Source organism: Chrysoperla carnea, chromosome X, assembly GCF_905475395.1.
Source record: "Chrysoperla carnea chromosome X, inChrCarn1.1, whole genome shotgun sequence".
NCBI lineage: Eukaryota > Metazoa > Arthropoda > Insecta > Neuroptera > Chrysopidae > Chrysoperla > Chrysoperla carnea.
In genome coordinates this window covers 5,006,935-5,021,842 of record NC_058342.1, presented here as the reverse complement: position 1 = coordinate 5,021,842, position 14,908 = coordinate 5,006,935, and the positions used below count along the sequence as shown (strand labels likewise).

The 14,908-nt window shown below is 33.0% G+C and overlaps 2 protein-coding genes across 2 annotated transcripts in view; both read right to left on the bottom strand.

The window, feature by feature from the left end:
* Nucleotides 1–14,908, bottom strand: part of LOC123302819 (lachesin-like) — a 1,791,741-nt gene that overhangs the window by 1,057,308 nt on the left and 719,525 nt on the right. The window lies entirely within an intron of this gene.
* The window catches only part of LOC123302110, a 160,009-nt gene that overhangs the window by 79,786 nt on the left and 65,315 nt on the right, over nt 1–14,908 (bottom strand). Inside the window, exon 2 of the mRNA XM_044884898.1 lies at nt 9,883–9,975. Coding sequence (XP_044740833.1) covers nt 9,883–9,975 — 93 coding nt within the window. The remainder of the gene's footprint in view (nt 1–9,882; nt 9,976–14,908) is intronic.

The following is a 14,908-nucleotide window of genomic DNA, read 5'->3' as shown; positions in this document are numbered from 1 at the left end:
TATATGAACTAAATAGATTAGCCTAAGTATTAGGTTATTTATAATTACTGCGCACTGATAATTAAAAAAAAAATTTTAAATTACAAATCCCATCCCAAGCGTCGTATATACAAAAGAAGTACATCAGCAGATTAATTCCCACACATTTTCAAGCAAATCATAGCTTTAAACAAAATAAAATGTTGGTCGCAAATTCAACCTTAATTAAAAGCTTAATAATAATTATTAGTTGCTACATTCAAATAATTACTTATTTTATTTTAAATAATATATATATTTTGATTTTTTTACACCAAAAATTTAAGACCCTTCTTGCGGTTTCAAATCGTCTGCCAGCGACCAAATGACCAAAACCATCGTCGGTGTGTTGTAAAAGTGAATTAGTATCTTTGTAATTAGATTGATCATGTAGTTCAGTCTTATAACTATGAAATTAGGTAATGTTAACCACGAATAGTGCACATAAATTATGGTTTACAAATTTACAAGAAGGTTTTTTCCTTATAAGAGGGACTCTAAGATTAGGATCGTGTAACATATACTATCATTAAAAATAATTACGATTAGTTTATTCTTAATGATAGTGAATACATGGTAGTCAAAATATTTATATAATACAGCAATAATCTAGGAAATTTAGGAGGAAATCCAAATTTAATTGCCAACGATACCAACATTGTCTGCCAGAGGGTACAAACAACACTAGAAAACAAGAATATGTTTAGAACAATTTTAGCTAACCCACCAACGTTTAATACCAAGAATATTATAGTTATAGTTTTCAAATTAATTGATTACTACCACTTTTTAATCTTCCAACAATTTGTTATATTTATAAGCACGAAGGGTAGATATAAATTTAGAATATTGATTGATACTCCATCAGATATATATTTTTTACCTGGACAGTATTGCAAAGTGAATGAGGGCTATTTAGTGGTTGTCTAAGATGTCATTCCAATTTTTGCTTATATCCCGTTACTTAAGACCATTTTTCTATAGTTGTTTAGAGACAGAAAACAACACAGAGAAATAAGAGAATGGACCAAAGTTATTGATGCCTCCCACCGCAAGAAACTTAAATGGAAGTGGGCTGGCCACATTGTACGTAAGGATAAAGAGAGATGTACTAGAAAAATTACTGTATGGTTTGACCCCTGGAAAGATAGGAAGACGAACTAATATAATTCAAAAGCAACGACTGGATGAGAACAGCCTAAGACAGGAAAAAGTGGAGTGAGATGGAGAAGGCCTATACTCGCTCAGAGGTCCTTAGTTAAAATTATTAAAAAAAACTATTATTACTATTATGATTACTCTTTTTTTTTCATTATTACTTATATCGTTATTATTACTTTAACAGATATTATTATTATTCTTAGTTATTATTATAACTTCTAAGCAGTTAAAGAGGTTCAAATAAAAAAATAAAAAGATATTAATATCATGTTATTATCCACAGGTTAGGACAACTATGACCTCAGCCCTACTACTTGCCCAACTTCCCTCTTCCGCAAACGTGAAGATGTCTTATTTTAATGTAAGAAGTGCATTTTTAGAAGCCTTCACTCACACCGAATACCCTTGAGTTGTACACACAATTTGATATCACGGTCTGGTTCCGCTGACCAGGGTTATTGTTGTGATTTGTAGTTTCCATACTTTCATTATTACGTTTTTTTGTTAGCTTTTGCTTTTATCCTTTATAAGGCTCTGAACAAATAAAATAATATGGGTTCGTGATTTGGATTATTTTAAAATGGCACAGGCTGGGGTCATAGTTTTACTAAAATGATGAAGTGCACTTAACACAATTAACATGGAAATGATGGTAATAAATAGTTATTGGCCCAAACCTTCATTGCTGGGCAACTTTTTTTTATTTCGAGAAACTTTACCCATCTTTGATCGATTGTATCTCAGTTACTATTGAGTTTTGAAAATTGCTTTACATAAAAGCGAATTTTAGAAAATATAATGTTCTACGATTTTGAATGAGTTGTAGAACTCAAAATCCGCTTCAGTAAGAGATATAAGCGAAAAACTGAAAGATGTTCGAAAATTTAGGGGGTCTTTGGGGCTCCCCTCAGGTTAGCACAGGTATCTCGAGGTCAAAACTTAGGATATTCACCTTAGGGTACCCCTAAACAGCCTGAAAAGATTTCAGTAACTACGCAATACTTTCCACCTACCCCTCTATTTTCCTCTCCAGCACCTTCTGTGATATCTAAGTGCTTGTGATATGTGTGTGCTGTGCATGTGAATTTATTCCTTTTTTAACAAACTGAGATATTATGACGCTACTATTTTTGTTTTTTAATGGCGTGTTTTTAACTATTTATTACTTATATCACTTATTCCTTATTTGAACGTGTTATTTATTGAATATTTTATTTCTTATTCCTCAACACTTTCTTCGATTATGTTTGTTTTTATATTGTATATTTTATCCGTTTTAAGATTATGGCAATAAACGCGTTTATTTTATAGTATTTGCGGCTACTTCCATAGTTTGATCATGCTTTGTCTGAAATACTCCTTCGTTGAAGCACTCGTTTCGATTATATTTTGTACCAATGTATTATTTCATTCGATTTTAAGTTTCACTTAAAAAATTTCACTTAAGAAATTTATTTTCTATGTAGTGGAGTTTCGTTTTTAATGTTTAACAGATCTTTTCTTATTGTTACCATTTGCAGAACTTGTGGGGATAGCTTGTTTTTCTTATCTCCATTTCCTTTAATGATGGTTGATCTGCCTGATTGAATGATGGATAGATCAATAATTTTGTATTGTTTCTGCAAGCTATTTTTTATTTATTTATTTATTTACGGGTAATACCCAGTTACAAAAATTTTTTTTTAAATATACAATAGTTACTAGAATTATAAACAATATGATGGCTTTAACAGCGTAGAATAATTAAATAACACAAATGAAGGTAAATAACAAATCAAGGTATTTAAATTTTGAAAAAAGAAATAAAATAAATATAATAGTAATAATAACAATAACAACAACAATAACAATAATTAAATAACAACAATAATAACAATTAAAAAAAATAAAAATAAAAAATATTAGTTTTGTTTTCCAAAACTTAAATTAAAAAAAAGAATAAACTTCACTAAAAAGATTAAATGCTATTAAGGTAACTTTTAATTTGTGACAGTGAGTTATGAAATATGTCTATGTTATGAGGAAGCAAATTTGCATTGCTTACTGATCTAGGCAGACTTGAAAATTTGTGATAATCTGTTTGTAATATATTTTTTGACATAGATAGGATTTGCAAACAAGATTTCATTTGGTTTTGATATTATTGTATACTTTGATTATTGAGTACAAATCTGCATTCCTGCCTTTAACATTGTGCCTTCTTCTAAGTATTTTCAAAGCTACCTTACTTCTAAATAATCTATGATATGTGTATACTTTACTAGTTAGCATATCTGGGGAGATCCAGGACCATCTACACCCGGTCTTTTTTGAAAGAATGTGTTACATACTTTAAGACTGTGCTCGATCGCAGTATAAATTATAATATCTCCTTTCTCATTTCTTTCTCCGTATGCATATTTTCCAAACCCCTTTTCCTCTCCATGAAATCTTTCACCTATTTTGCTGTTAGCGTCTCCCATAAAAAACAAATAGCTTCAAAAGGATGATCCTCTCATGGCATGAATATTTGGCTTGAACTCTTTTATTCGATTTTTCCATTTACTTCTTATAATAAATCCCACTCCGAGTTGTCCTTACCCCATGGTAGCAGCAAATATTTTTATATTCGATTAATATATGCCCCACCCTTCCTATTTTTAAAAGACCAATAATATCATACTAATAAGGCATAATTTAATTGTTCGACTATCTCTTCTCCTGTTAATGATCTAAAATTTATTGTGCAAGTGTAAAAAGGTTCGTTTTATTTAGTTTTTGAGTCTATATAATGCTCTTGAAGTTTAAAGTCGCTTTCCGGTCATTGATCAAATCGCTAAAGGACAGCATGTGCTTTATTTATTTATTTTTTTTTTTATATTCATCTCTGATAATGAATTAATTTTTATTTGTATCGCTTAAGCATACGTAATACAATTTATAATTTTACTCTAAATATATGGACATGAATATTCTCAATATATGGAAAAATAAATAAAAAACAGAACGTGTGGTACTAATTTTTATACCAATTCAATATTTCTTTTCTTACTTTTCATTCCGTCATATTCAAACCATTGGTTTCCCTTCAGTATAATGGACAATATTTTTTCATCAATGAATATATAAATTACAAATAAAAGCTGTGAATAAAAACAGATATTATACCTTTTATTTTTTGATATAAAATAATGATTTTCACGCCGAAACATCACAAGTAAAATTTTAAATATTAAGCAAAAATTAAAATTTAACAAACATTTTGGCGTATATACGATCTCGAATTATTTTCAATGCAATTTGCTATTGTTTGCAAATTTGCCAATATAGAGGTGATACTGCATACACGATTGTTATTGCACGATGAGTTATTATTATTTGTTTGTATTAGATTTTTCTCGATATTTCTACCATTTCATACTATAATAATAATGGGGTTTAACATTCGCTTATCTGAAATACACGTCTATAACAGAGGCCACCCTCATCATAATTGTTTTAGTCTTTATATATAAATCTACGTCCACATACAGTTAAATTCGTGATGTAGGTGAAGTTGGTGACTTCATTGTTATAGAAGCGAAGACTGTCTGATCAGTTGTACCACCCCATTAATTATAATTGTTCACACCGCCGTTGTCGGCAAGCCGTTACCTTAAATCTAAGTATAAAAACGGTTAAATTGATTTCGCCCTAAGTTACTCGGCTACTTTGCCACAAGAACCATTTAACACTAAGAAATATAGTTTCCATGAATTCCACTAATTATTGCACTTCATTCACTTGGATATCGAATGACTGTCCTGGATTGAGCATTGCTGTTGACTCCGGAGACATTATACTATCATACTGATTTACTAGCCTTACAAAATAAAATGTAAAAATTTTTCTTCATATTCACAATCAACTCTTCCAAATCTTGACTAAACTCTTTAAAACCGAGATTTAGTAAATAGCAGCTAATATATAAATCTTATTTTCTCAATAAAAATTCATTTATCTCAATAAAAAGCCATTTTCGATCGGCTGAAACCTTTCTAAACTTACACCACTAGAACTTGGTATCAGCCTTGCTTGAAAAAAAAAATAATGAAAGGTAGAATTAAATTTAATTAGATTGAAAGTACTAATTTTTTTTAGCAGACATAAAAATAAAATAAATTTAAATGTAATTTTGATGGACCAGGATTCGTTCCACAGATATTGAATTAAAGGTATTCATTATGGTCGGATTTTTTAATTTAAATATCTGGTTTTGTTTCAACTAACAATTCCTTATATAGAGAAACGCCACGCAAAAATAGTTTTTTATCAACAGGTTCTTTTTGTGTTTTTAAAAACAAAACAATGGGTATAGTTGTGCTGGGATTGGGCTACAAAGTGCCGTCAAGAAAATTGGAAGATTCGAAAAAACAGAGTTAGGGCCGCCAAAAATAAATTGTTTTGTCTTGGAAATTGGGTGGCTGATTTTCCATTTTTTTTAAATCACAAGTTGTGTTTTAAAAAATCATTGAACCTTGTGATTTTTAAAAACACAGTATAATTGTGCTTGGGTTGGACTACAGTGTTTTGCAAAATGTAATTAGCTTAAAATTATTAAAGTTATAAGAAAAAGTAAATTTAAATTTAAATTAAAAAAATTAAAGCCTTAAGAAACGGTTGGCATCAAAATTGATTTACATCTCCTTATTTTAAGGAGCGCTATTAAACACTAAAATGCATGAAATACCCGATTACAAAACATCAATGACATCACAATTTTCATCAGTAAAGCTAATGGCAGAATTTCATAAATCTATACGGCTTTTGAACAGTTTAGCGAATTTATTTTTATTCTTTTCATAAAACGCTGTGGTCGTATAACATTCAGTTAGTGTATGTAAAAACAAAATAAGCTTCTTACACATTGGTAGTGTTTGTTCAAGGCTTTTATTAGAATACAGTTTTTCAGATACCGTACCTTTAAGAAAAATACTTCTCTATAATGTTGTTAAAGCTCTTATTAAACACTAAATATCTTCAGCTTTTAATGTTTCAATATTAATTGCTGTTTGTATTATTAATGTATCAGCATCGCCTCAAGCTTAAAACAAGAAAATATTATAATTTTCTAGTATCTTCCTTAACTTTTCGATTAATCTCTCTTTGAAGTTTAAAAATTACACTCTATGTCTAATGTTGGTATGGCCAAATTGGCTCAGGCGCTTAGCATCCAACAGGTCCGGGTTGCCCTGTTCGATTCCGGCATTTTTTTTATGCGATGTGTATTTTTTTCAATTCTCTTTACTTAAGGGAAAATAAATATAGCTGTAAATGGAATGTACTATACTAAAAGTAGCATCATTTTCATGAATAGGTGGCAAAAAAAAAAGTAAAAGCAAACATTTGAGTTAAATACCCTGTATAGAAAGAGTTGTTTCAGTGCGCCCTCCAGGGGTAAATAGCGGTCTTTAGGAAAAAATGTTTCAAACAAAAGTTGTTTTTTTATAAGGACCATTTTTTTGTATTTAATCTTTTGTTCTATCTCTAACGGTTTACAAGATGGGCTATACGGGCCCAAGACTCAATTTACCTATGTTGCTTATTTACGAATTCAAACTCACTTTTTACGTCCTAAAAACGCTGTAGAAATTTCAGCTTGATATCTCCTATCGTTTTTGAATTATCGTGGTAACCGGTGGACAGACGGGTGGACGGCTAGACGGACGGACGGACTGCCGGAAATTGACTAATTAGGTGATTTTATGAACACTTATACCAAAATTGTGTTCGTATCATCAATATTTCCAGCGTTACAAACTTAGCAATAAAATAAGTATACCTTAATAAATAAATCAGGTAAACAGGGTTTTAAAAGAGAAGCGGTAGGGCGGTAGGTTTCAGTAGGTAAATTTTTGATTTACTAGTATAAGAAATTCAGAAAATCCATAAAAATTAAAATCTATTGACTATAACTGAGTTACGAGGTAAAACCCTAAGTTTACTGGACTACCAGGACAGACACTTTTCAATTTTCTAAGGTTTTTAATAATAAAATAAAAAGTGATGACGGTTAAATTATGTTTTACCTTATCGATTTTATCAATTTATTATTAAGCTTAAATTGTAACGTTCTGGTTAATTAGTTGATTATCACTCTATTCCAGTCATCAAATAAAAATATAGTTCAAACTTACATCAGATTTTTATTTTCTTATAAATAATAAAATACTTTATCTTTATGAGATATTAGAAAATATTTTTTGATAATAAAATCAAGAGTGATGATATTTCTGGAAAATTTTGTACGTAGAAGAATAAAACTTTTTGATAGTAAATAATAACTTTAATAACGTATGAGAATGCTTGACTGACGTTACATACAAAGCTTTTAAGTGATGAGGCCTACAATAATATAACGAACCCCAGAGACAAGTGAACGAATAGTCGAATACCATTGGGTGGCGAGCCAGCATTTTGAATTAACTTATTTTATTATTCTTTTGTTATTATCATGATATTTATTTTTGTAACAGATGAAATGTGTCATATTTTTATAGAAATCTTATGTGTTCATATGTTTTTTTTTTTTTTGTTTTTTTTTTTTTTTTTTTTTTTTTTTTGTGATGTGATTTGAATAATTGAGTGAACCGAATTTATTACATCAGACGTCGTGTTATACTGGCTATTTCTTCCCTTAATATTTAATAATTTTATCTAATAAAATCGACATGTTGAGACATATATAAATTTTTTATTTAACTAATTTAATTTCTTACATAAAAAAAATAATACCATTAACTTTTTAATTCAGAAGTATTAAAGAGCCCTTATATTGTGTTATTATTATTTATAGATCTCTAATACATGAAAATTTTGATTGAAAGCTAGGTCAGTTATACAAGGAATGTAAGGCGATAAAGGCTATTAAATTGGAACACGCTAAGATCATAAAGCTATTTGTGACGGCAGTCAAAAGGGTCTCTCTGTAAGAACACACTACCTTTTTAACCTACTTTAACCATCAAAAGTTGTCAAAGAATGGCTGACCTACAGTTTCGGTTGTCCCATCGAAAAACAGAGGTAAAGAAGTTGACTCGGCGTTTTTTTTAAATCGTATTTTTTATACGTAAATCCAAGATGCTGAAATTGTCGCGTGGGTAAACAACCATAGTGAAATTATTGTAAGGCTACAGTCAACAAACTTTTTAACCTAACTATGGTAAATATTTTTTACATCAAAGAAATAATAATACTTCTAACTAATAACATTATTGCGAAAGTAACTCTGTATGTCCTTCCGTGTGCCTGTTTGTGATAAATGGGGCCTCGGGGTAAGGACATAAGACACTTTTTACCACGAAAATAATAGTTGAAGAAATAATGGTGAAATAGGAGTTCAAAGATTGTATGGGGATAAAATTATTTTTTGAGGAAGAATTAGACAAACTTCTGCCCTAGAATTAGGTAAACCACTGTCAATAATCACAGAAAATTATAACTTATATATAACTTATTTATATATATAGGGGATAAATTACGAACGTTATTTCAATTAATTAATAATTTTCTTTCTGATTTAATGAAAATATGTAATAAGAAAAAAACTCCAGTTTTTAAGATTACTCTTAAAAAACAAAAAATTGTTTGCTAAGATAAGCTACATATGTTATTACTTTGTTATTAGAAAATTTTTGATTTTTTTCTCCGATAACGATGCCTTAAAGAACCTGCTTAAGGCTTTTGTTAATCTACGTAAGTCAATTCATCTAATCATTATTTGGCACAAATTTTCTAAATTCAGGTTCTCCAACGTTCAGAAATAACATTGATATCCTTCTGTTTCAAGGGGTTGTTTTCTAAAATTTGTTGAGTGGTTTTGTTGGACAAAATAGCATTTAAAATTATGGTTAATATAAAATTAATATCGTAAAATATAGGATGTGTTTTCAAAATTACGCAAAATTAGACATACCATAAAAAACGTACACTTGGTAGAACTTGATAACTATACGAAATTAGATTATTAAAGTGCTTTTAAAACTACGAAAAAAGTGCTTTTAAAGCGAAAAATAAAGTTAAAATCTTCCAAATTTTAATCATAAATTCTAAAAATATCAACTCTTTGTCTAAAACATTTAATATTTCCTTTTTATCAACCATTGAGAAATTGGCCAAAATCTAAACATATATTGTATTTAAGAAGAAAGTTATCGTGAAATGAACGCTTATAGTCGTACGTAATATTTTCTCAAAGTACGGTTTGAACGGAGTTTTATGACGTTAATATTTGTGCTATGTTTTATTCCTGTGAATGTAAAAAACAGCAAATTTTGTACTTCACTTTTGTACTTACTTAAGAGATTTAACATCGACTTGTAAATTTTGTTGTAATAAAAATTGTGGTTACTTTAAATTTCATATTTTAAATCATAGTTACATTTCTGTAGAAACTTGGGTAGGGTAGGTTGTTAAAAAGTTACCAAGACTATTTGGATTCTATGTCCGTTCATTAGTATGGATTTTTTGTGTAATGAAACTTTGTCAACTCATCAAACCGGCTTTTCCAAAAAACTGCAGTTTTACAAAAAAAAACTTCAATTTTAGGGCTATAGGTATAATGCCCAAATCGTACCAGGTAAAGTTAAGATAAATCAGTTTATTTTAAGCAATATCTTTCAGAAGAGACAATCTGTATTATGCAAGCATGGAAAGTACAATCATAGATCATTTTCTGTTATTTACCTTTAAATCTTATGTGATTATCGCCTTCTCTTCTATTTTGAACGAGTGATGTTATTTCGGTTGTAGTTGTTAATGATGTTGGTGCTGGTATTTCTGTAAATAAAACATATTCGTTACTAACATGAAAATTATAAAATTTTAAAAAAATATGGCGAAACATTCAATTTTATTTTCACAACTATAAAGTTATTTTATAAATGGTAAAACTATTTTCCTACGCCAAACGCTTAGGACTGCCTATGGTCTAAAGGAAGCTCAGATTGACACCAGTAGAAGCTGAGCAAAGCAAAATGTTAATGCGAACAGTTCTTGAGAACTTATTCTGTCTTGATGTTGAACGTTATTTTGATTGAGACCAATTTATCAAACTACTATATTTTTAAGCCAATACATGTATTTGTATGTAAACAAAATACGAAAAGTGATTTTGTATTTTTGAAATTTGTATATTTACAACCTATTCCTAAAAAACGTAAGAAGATCACAATACCAACCAATTAGTAAACGTTGTATTTTTTTTTTTTGAAGAACAATACATTATTAAAGTATAACCGATTTGAAAACATTTTGTCACTAAACATATGTGTTCATCACACAAGAACACGGAAGTCTTAAGAACGCAAAGTCTTACGATTGTAAAAAATAATGAATTTAATGTGTGTTTTAAAAAAATCTCTTATAATCATTTTTGTATTAAAGACGATATTGTGTATACAAGAAAAAATATATATTAAGGACTGAATGGTCTGGATTATGAACTAAAACTTCAAATTGGAAGAAACTGTAATACATTTCCTGTTAGTGTCCAATATATCGGCCTTCTAGAGATACTTTTGATGAAACAAAACATCAAGAGGCAAAAGGATATTGTGATTAGCTTCAATACCATGCTTCTTACCAATCTAACACCAAATAAAATAAACAAAATGTAAAACACTATATATGAGGAGGCATAAGACTTAAAATTTCTTAAACTGATTAAAATGGAAAAATTTATGTAACAATAGAGATTGAAGACTGTTATTATGCTATTTATTAACCTATAATATTTTTACATTCTAATAAGTTTCGTCATGAATTTTGCTTTGCTATTTCACTCTATACTCACTTTGTTGTTTGTTATTATTTTATTATTTTTTACTCATTATCATTTATTACTGATGGTCATAGTTTTTTGTTATTGTTCCTTCCTATTGTTATCATTAATCAAAAAGAAATTAGTGTAACAAAATTGAAAAATTTAACATAAAAACAATAAAATTACTGTCTAGCTGAATTCTACTGTACAGTAAAAATAAATAAATAAATAAAATAATTGATATTCTTATCTAAAGTAAAATATAGCCCCATTTGAAGCTGATACACTGAGCAACCGCTCAGAAAATTGTAAAAACACCGCCAAAATTGTGTTTTTAAGTTTTACAAACTGGAAATATGGAACCATCAATTGACCAAAAATAAAGTCAATTGAATAGAATATTTCGAAAAATTCTTACACTGCATCACAACACTCCGAAAATAGGAAAATACCACTGAAACTGCCATTTTCACTTCTATACACGCAAGAGAGATCGAGGTCCCATTACAATTGGAACAGGTTCAAAATAACAGGATTATTTGAAAAACGTAATTTTTTCGGCACAGGCATTTAATAATGGGGAAAATCCTCCAAAAAACGATCCCTTTTCTCATACATGCTAGAAATGGGAGATGTTTTGCTTTCGACGCTAAATAATAATAATAATAATAATAATAATAATAATAATAATAATAATAACGTTCTCTTTTCTGCGATCAGCTGGACTCAAGTCCGAAACAGAAGGCTTTATCATCGCTGCCCAAGATGGTGTGATAGCGACGCTAACTCACCAAAATTATGTATATAAGAAAGCAGTCTCCACCACTATGTGCAGAGCGTGCAAATCTCAGCCGGAGACGTTGATGCACCTCATCTCGGCATGTCCTTCTTATGCCACGAACACCTACATACATCGCCATAACGCTGCCCTCCGCGTGCTGTACTACTTCTTGAGACACAAGTATGAAGTGGACCCTACGCCAGTCCTACCATATGCTCCAGGCGAGATCGAGTCCGTCGTCAAGAACGAGAAATGCATTATCTTCTGGAATTTCTCGTTTCCAACTACCAGGCAGCTCTCTGCTACTAAGCCTGATATAGTGCTCCAGGATATCTCATCTAAGACTATGTACGTCATCGAGTTCTCTGCGCCTGCAGAAACGAACATAGTCACGAAGGAGGAGCAAAAACGGACTAAATATCTTGATCTCTTACAAGAACTACGACAACTACACCCTGGCTACTCAGTCAAAATGGTTGTCCTCATTATCGGTTGCCTAGGCGGAATTCGTCCCACTCTCGAGACGAATCTATCTCAAATTCCGGTCTGCAGGTCTCATCTTCGTCACCTTATCTCTTCCATGCAGAAGGCTGTCATTATAGGCACCCTTCGTACATTGAGATCGCATCAGACTGTCTTCAAGTAACAGCCCTTGAAGTTTCTTTTTTTTTCTTTTTCATTTCTATTTTTTAGTAGGTTCCACATCGCTGCGGTGCAGGGACGGAGCCTGCTTGACCAGGACATTAGACAGACTTACGTACCACCGACTCGGAAAACAGACGGACCAACAGACGTCGCGTGGACTGACGGACGTACAGACTACATGGCCACAAGTCAGTGAACTTTCTTCAAAAGACGTAGCTGCCTTGTGAAGATTTATGTCTCTCAAGGAGATGGGAGGCTCTGGGGTGTAAATCCTGTATCCTCTCCCCCTCCTTGGCAGGCATGAATTCGTTAATTTCAAATTTTAAATAATAATAATAATAATAATAATAATAATAATAATAATAATAATAATAATAATAATAATAATAAGGGCAGGCAATCCCTAACCTCACGTCCGAGCCTAACACTAGGACACGTGCCATACCCGGTAACCATCAATTCCGCTCAAAGTGATGGGCTAACGAGGTGGGTCCGTGCTGACTCAGCGGAGCTAAATGAGTCAAATCCAAAAAATGTCAAATTTGAGAAGCAGATTTTTCGGTCCTCAGGCGGGTAGTAGTCGACCCAGTCCTACAGAACCCCGCCCCCCTGCAGGTGACGCTTCTACCTTACCTATAGGGGGTAGCTCTCACGGATATGAGGGAGAGCAATCAAATTTGGCTTTGGATCCCAGGCTAGTCCCGGAGACTAGACGTGCCGCTGACGACGAAGAGCCATCTCAAGGCACTTCTCAAGAAAGTCGAGCGAGCACACAAAACAGTCGTCTTCAGCGCTTTCAATGAACGAAGGAACTTAAGGCTGACCTGCTCACTTGTTACGAAGCAAGTGAACCATCTAGACGTGGCTATACGGGCAGGATGCACACCCTCTGGTGCGAAAAGCATCCCGAACTTTCCCATATGAAATCGCAACATCTACGCGATCAAGCATCCCGTCTCAAAAAAACCGGATTTGACAAACCCCGAACAGAACAAGAGAAACGATGCAGGACTACGCAAGCGGAAGTGAATCGAGGTGATGAGATAGAGCCGGCTGCTATTGGTGTAGTTCATTCTACACGTGAGACATTAGTCGCTGAGACGCAGGATGGAATATCTCAGGATGAGCCAGTATTAGAAAGTGAGAGATCTGATACTGAGACACAGGATTGGGTATGCCAAAATACCCCACCACCACCTGTGTTAGAGGCTTCACCACCTACGCCCCTGATACCCGAAGATATCCCAGCACTACCTGTGTTAACGGCGGAAACAGCCACGCCACTCACTTCGACCACGGAAGCCAACGTAGAGGAAACTCCGATCCTTCCTGCTGAGCCACCAAACACTCGTTTGGAAGAGTTTAAAGAACGGTTTCAAAATATCCTGTTCAAAACCGATAATGACCTTTCCAAACGCAAACGTCCCAAGAACCGCAAAACGTTTGCCAAAGCACAAGACCTTGCTTTAATCAACAAGATCGTCGACGATCATCTGAATCACACAAGTAGCCTACTCGAAATCGATAGCTCAGTCTATGCTGCAATGTGTGCTCTTTCTCCTGCCCCAAGTCTACTGAGACAGCCGAGGAGAAAACACGCAAGCGTATAGAGCAACTTGACTCCAAGTTGACCCCTCTACGACAGACGGTATCACGTATCGAGTGTGTGTTAGAGTACCAGAAAGCTGGTAAACCCTTCACCCCAAAGGTGCGAGCCTTCGCGCGTGAACTCAGGCACCAACACCACACACTAAACAAGGGTATCCTGCTCACTATCAAGCAGCGAAACATTGAAAAGATACGTGTACTAGCTCTCGCTCGGAAAAAGGTAGTTAAACGCGAGAAATGTATTCGAGAGAACAAGATCTTTGTATCGAATCCTTCCCGTTTATTTGCAAAACCCTCTTCTCTCGTCGAGAATCCACCTTCGATAGAGCAAATCGATGGCTACTGGCGTGATTTATATGAAAAGTCGACTAGTGTAGATAAAAATATAAGACCAATCAAACTGTTCGAAAGGTTCTGCAACGCACGCCTAGCAGAACCAGCGGTCCTAACATCTGTTACCGCTGATGAAGTATCCCTTGCTTTCAAAGGCAAGAAGAATCATTCGGCGCCTGGCATGGATGCTGTGTCCAACTTCTGGTGGAAACGTTTAACTTCCACACACGCACATCTTGCGAGGCACTTTACTTCATACATCCTTGGGTACGGGACCTTTCCAACGTGGTTCGCGGAAGGACGAACAGTTTTGATTCCCAAGAAAGGAGACCTTTCAGTTCCGACCAATTATCGCCCGATTACATGTCTCAATACCGTGTACAAAGCGTTCACCTCCATTCTTTATGAACGCATACTCACAACCATAGAACCGGTTTGGCAGATGATATACGAGCAACGCGGCTCCAAACGAGGTATATCAGGTTGCAAAGATAATCTTCTTGTTGACAGATGTGTCTGTCAAGACGCTCGTCAGTATCAGCGCGACCTGAGTATGGCCTGGGTGGATTATAGGAAAGCAT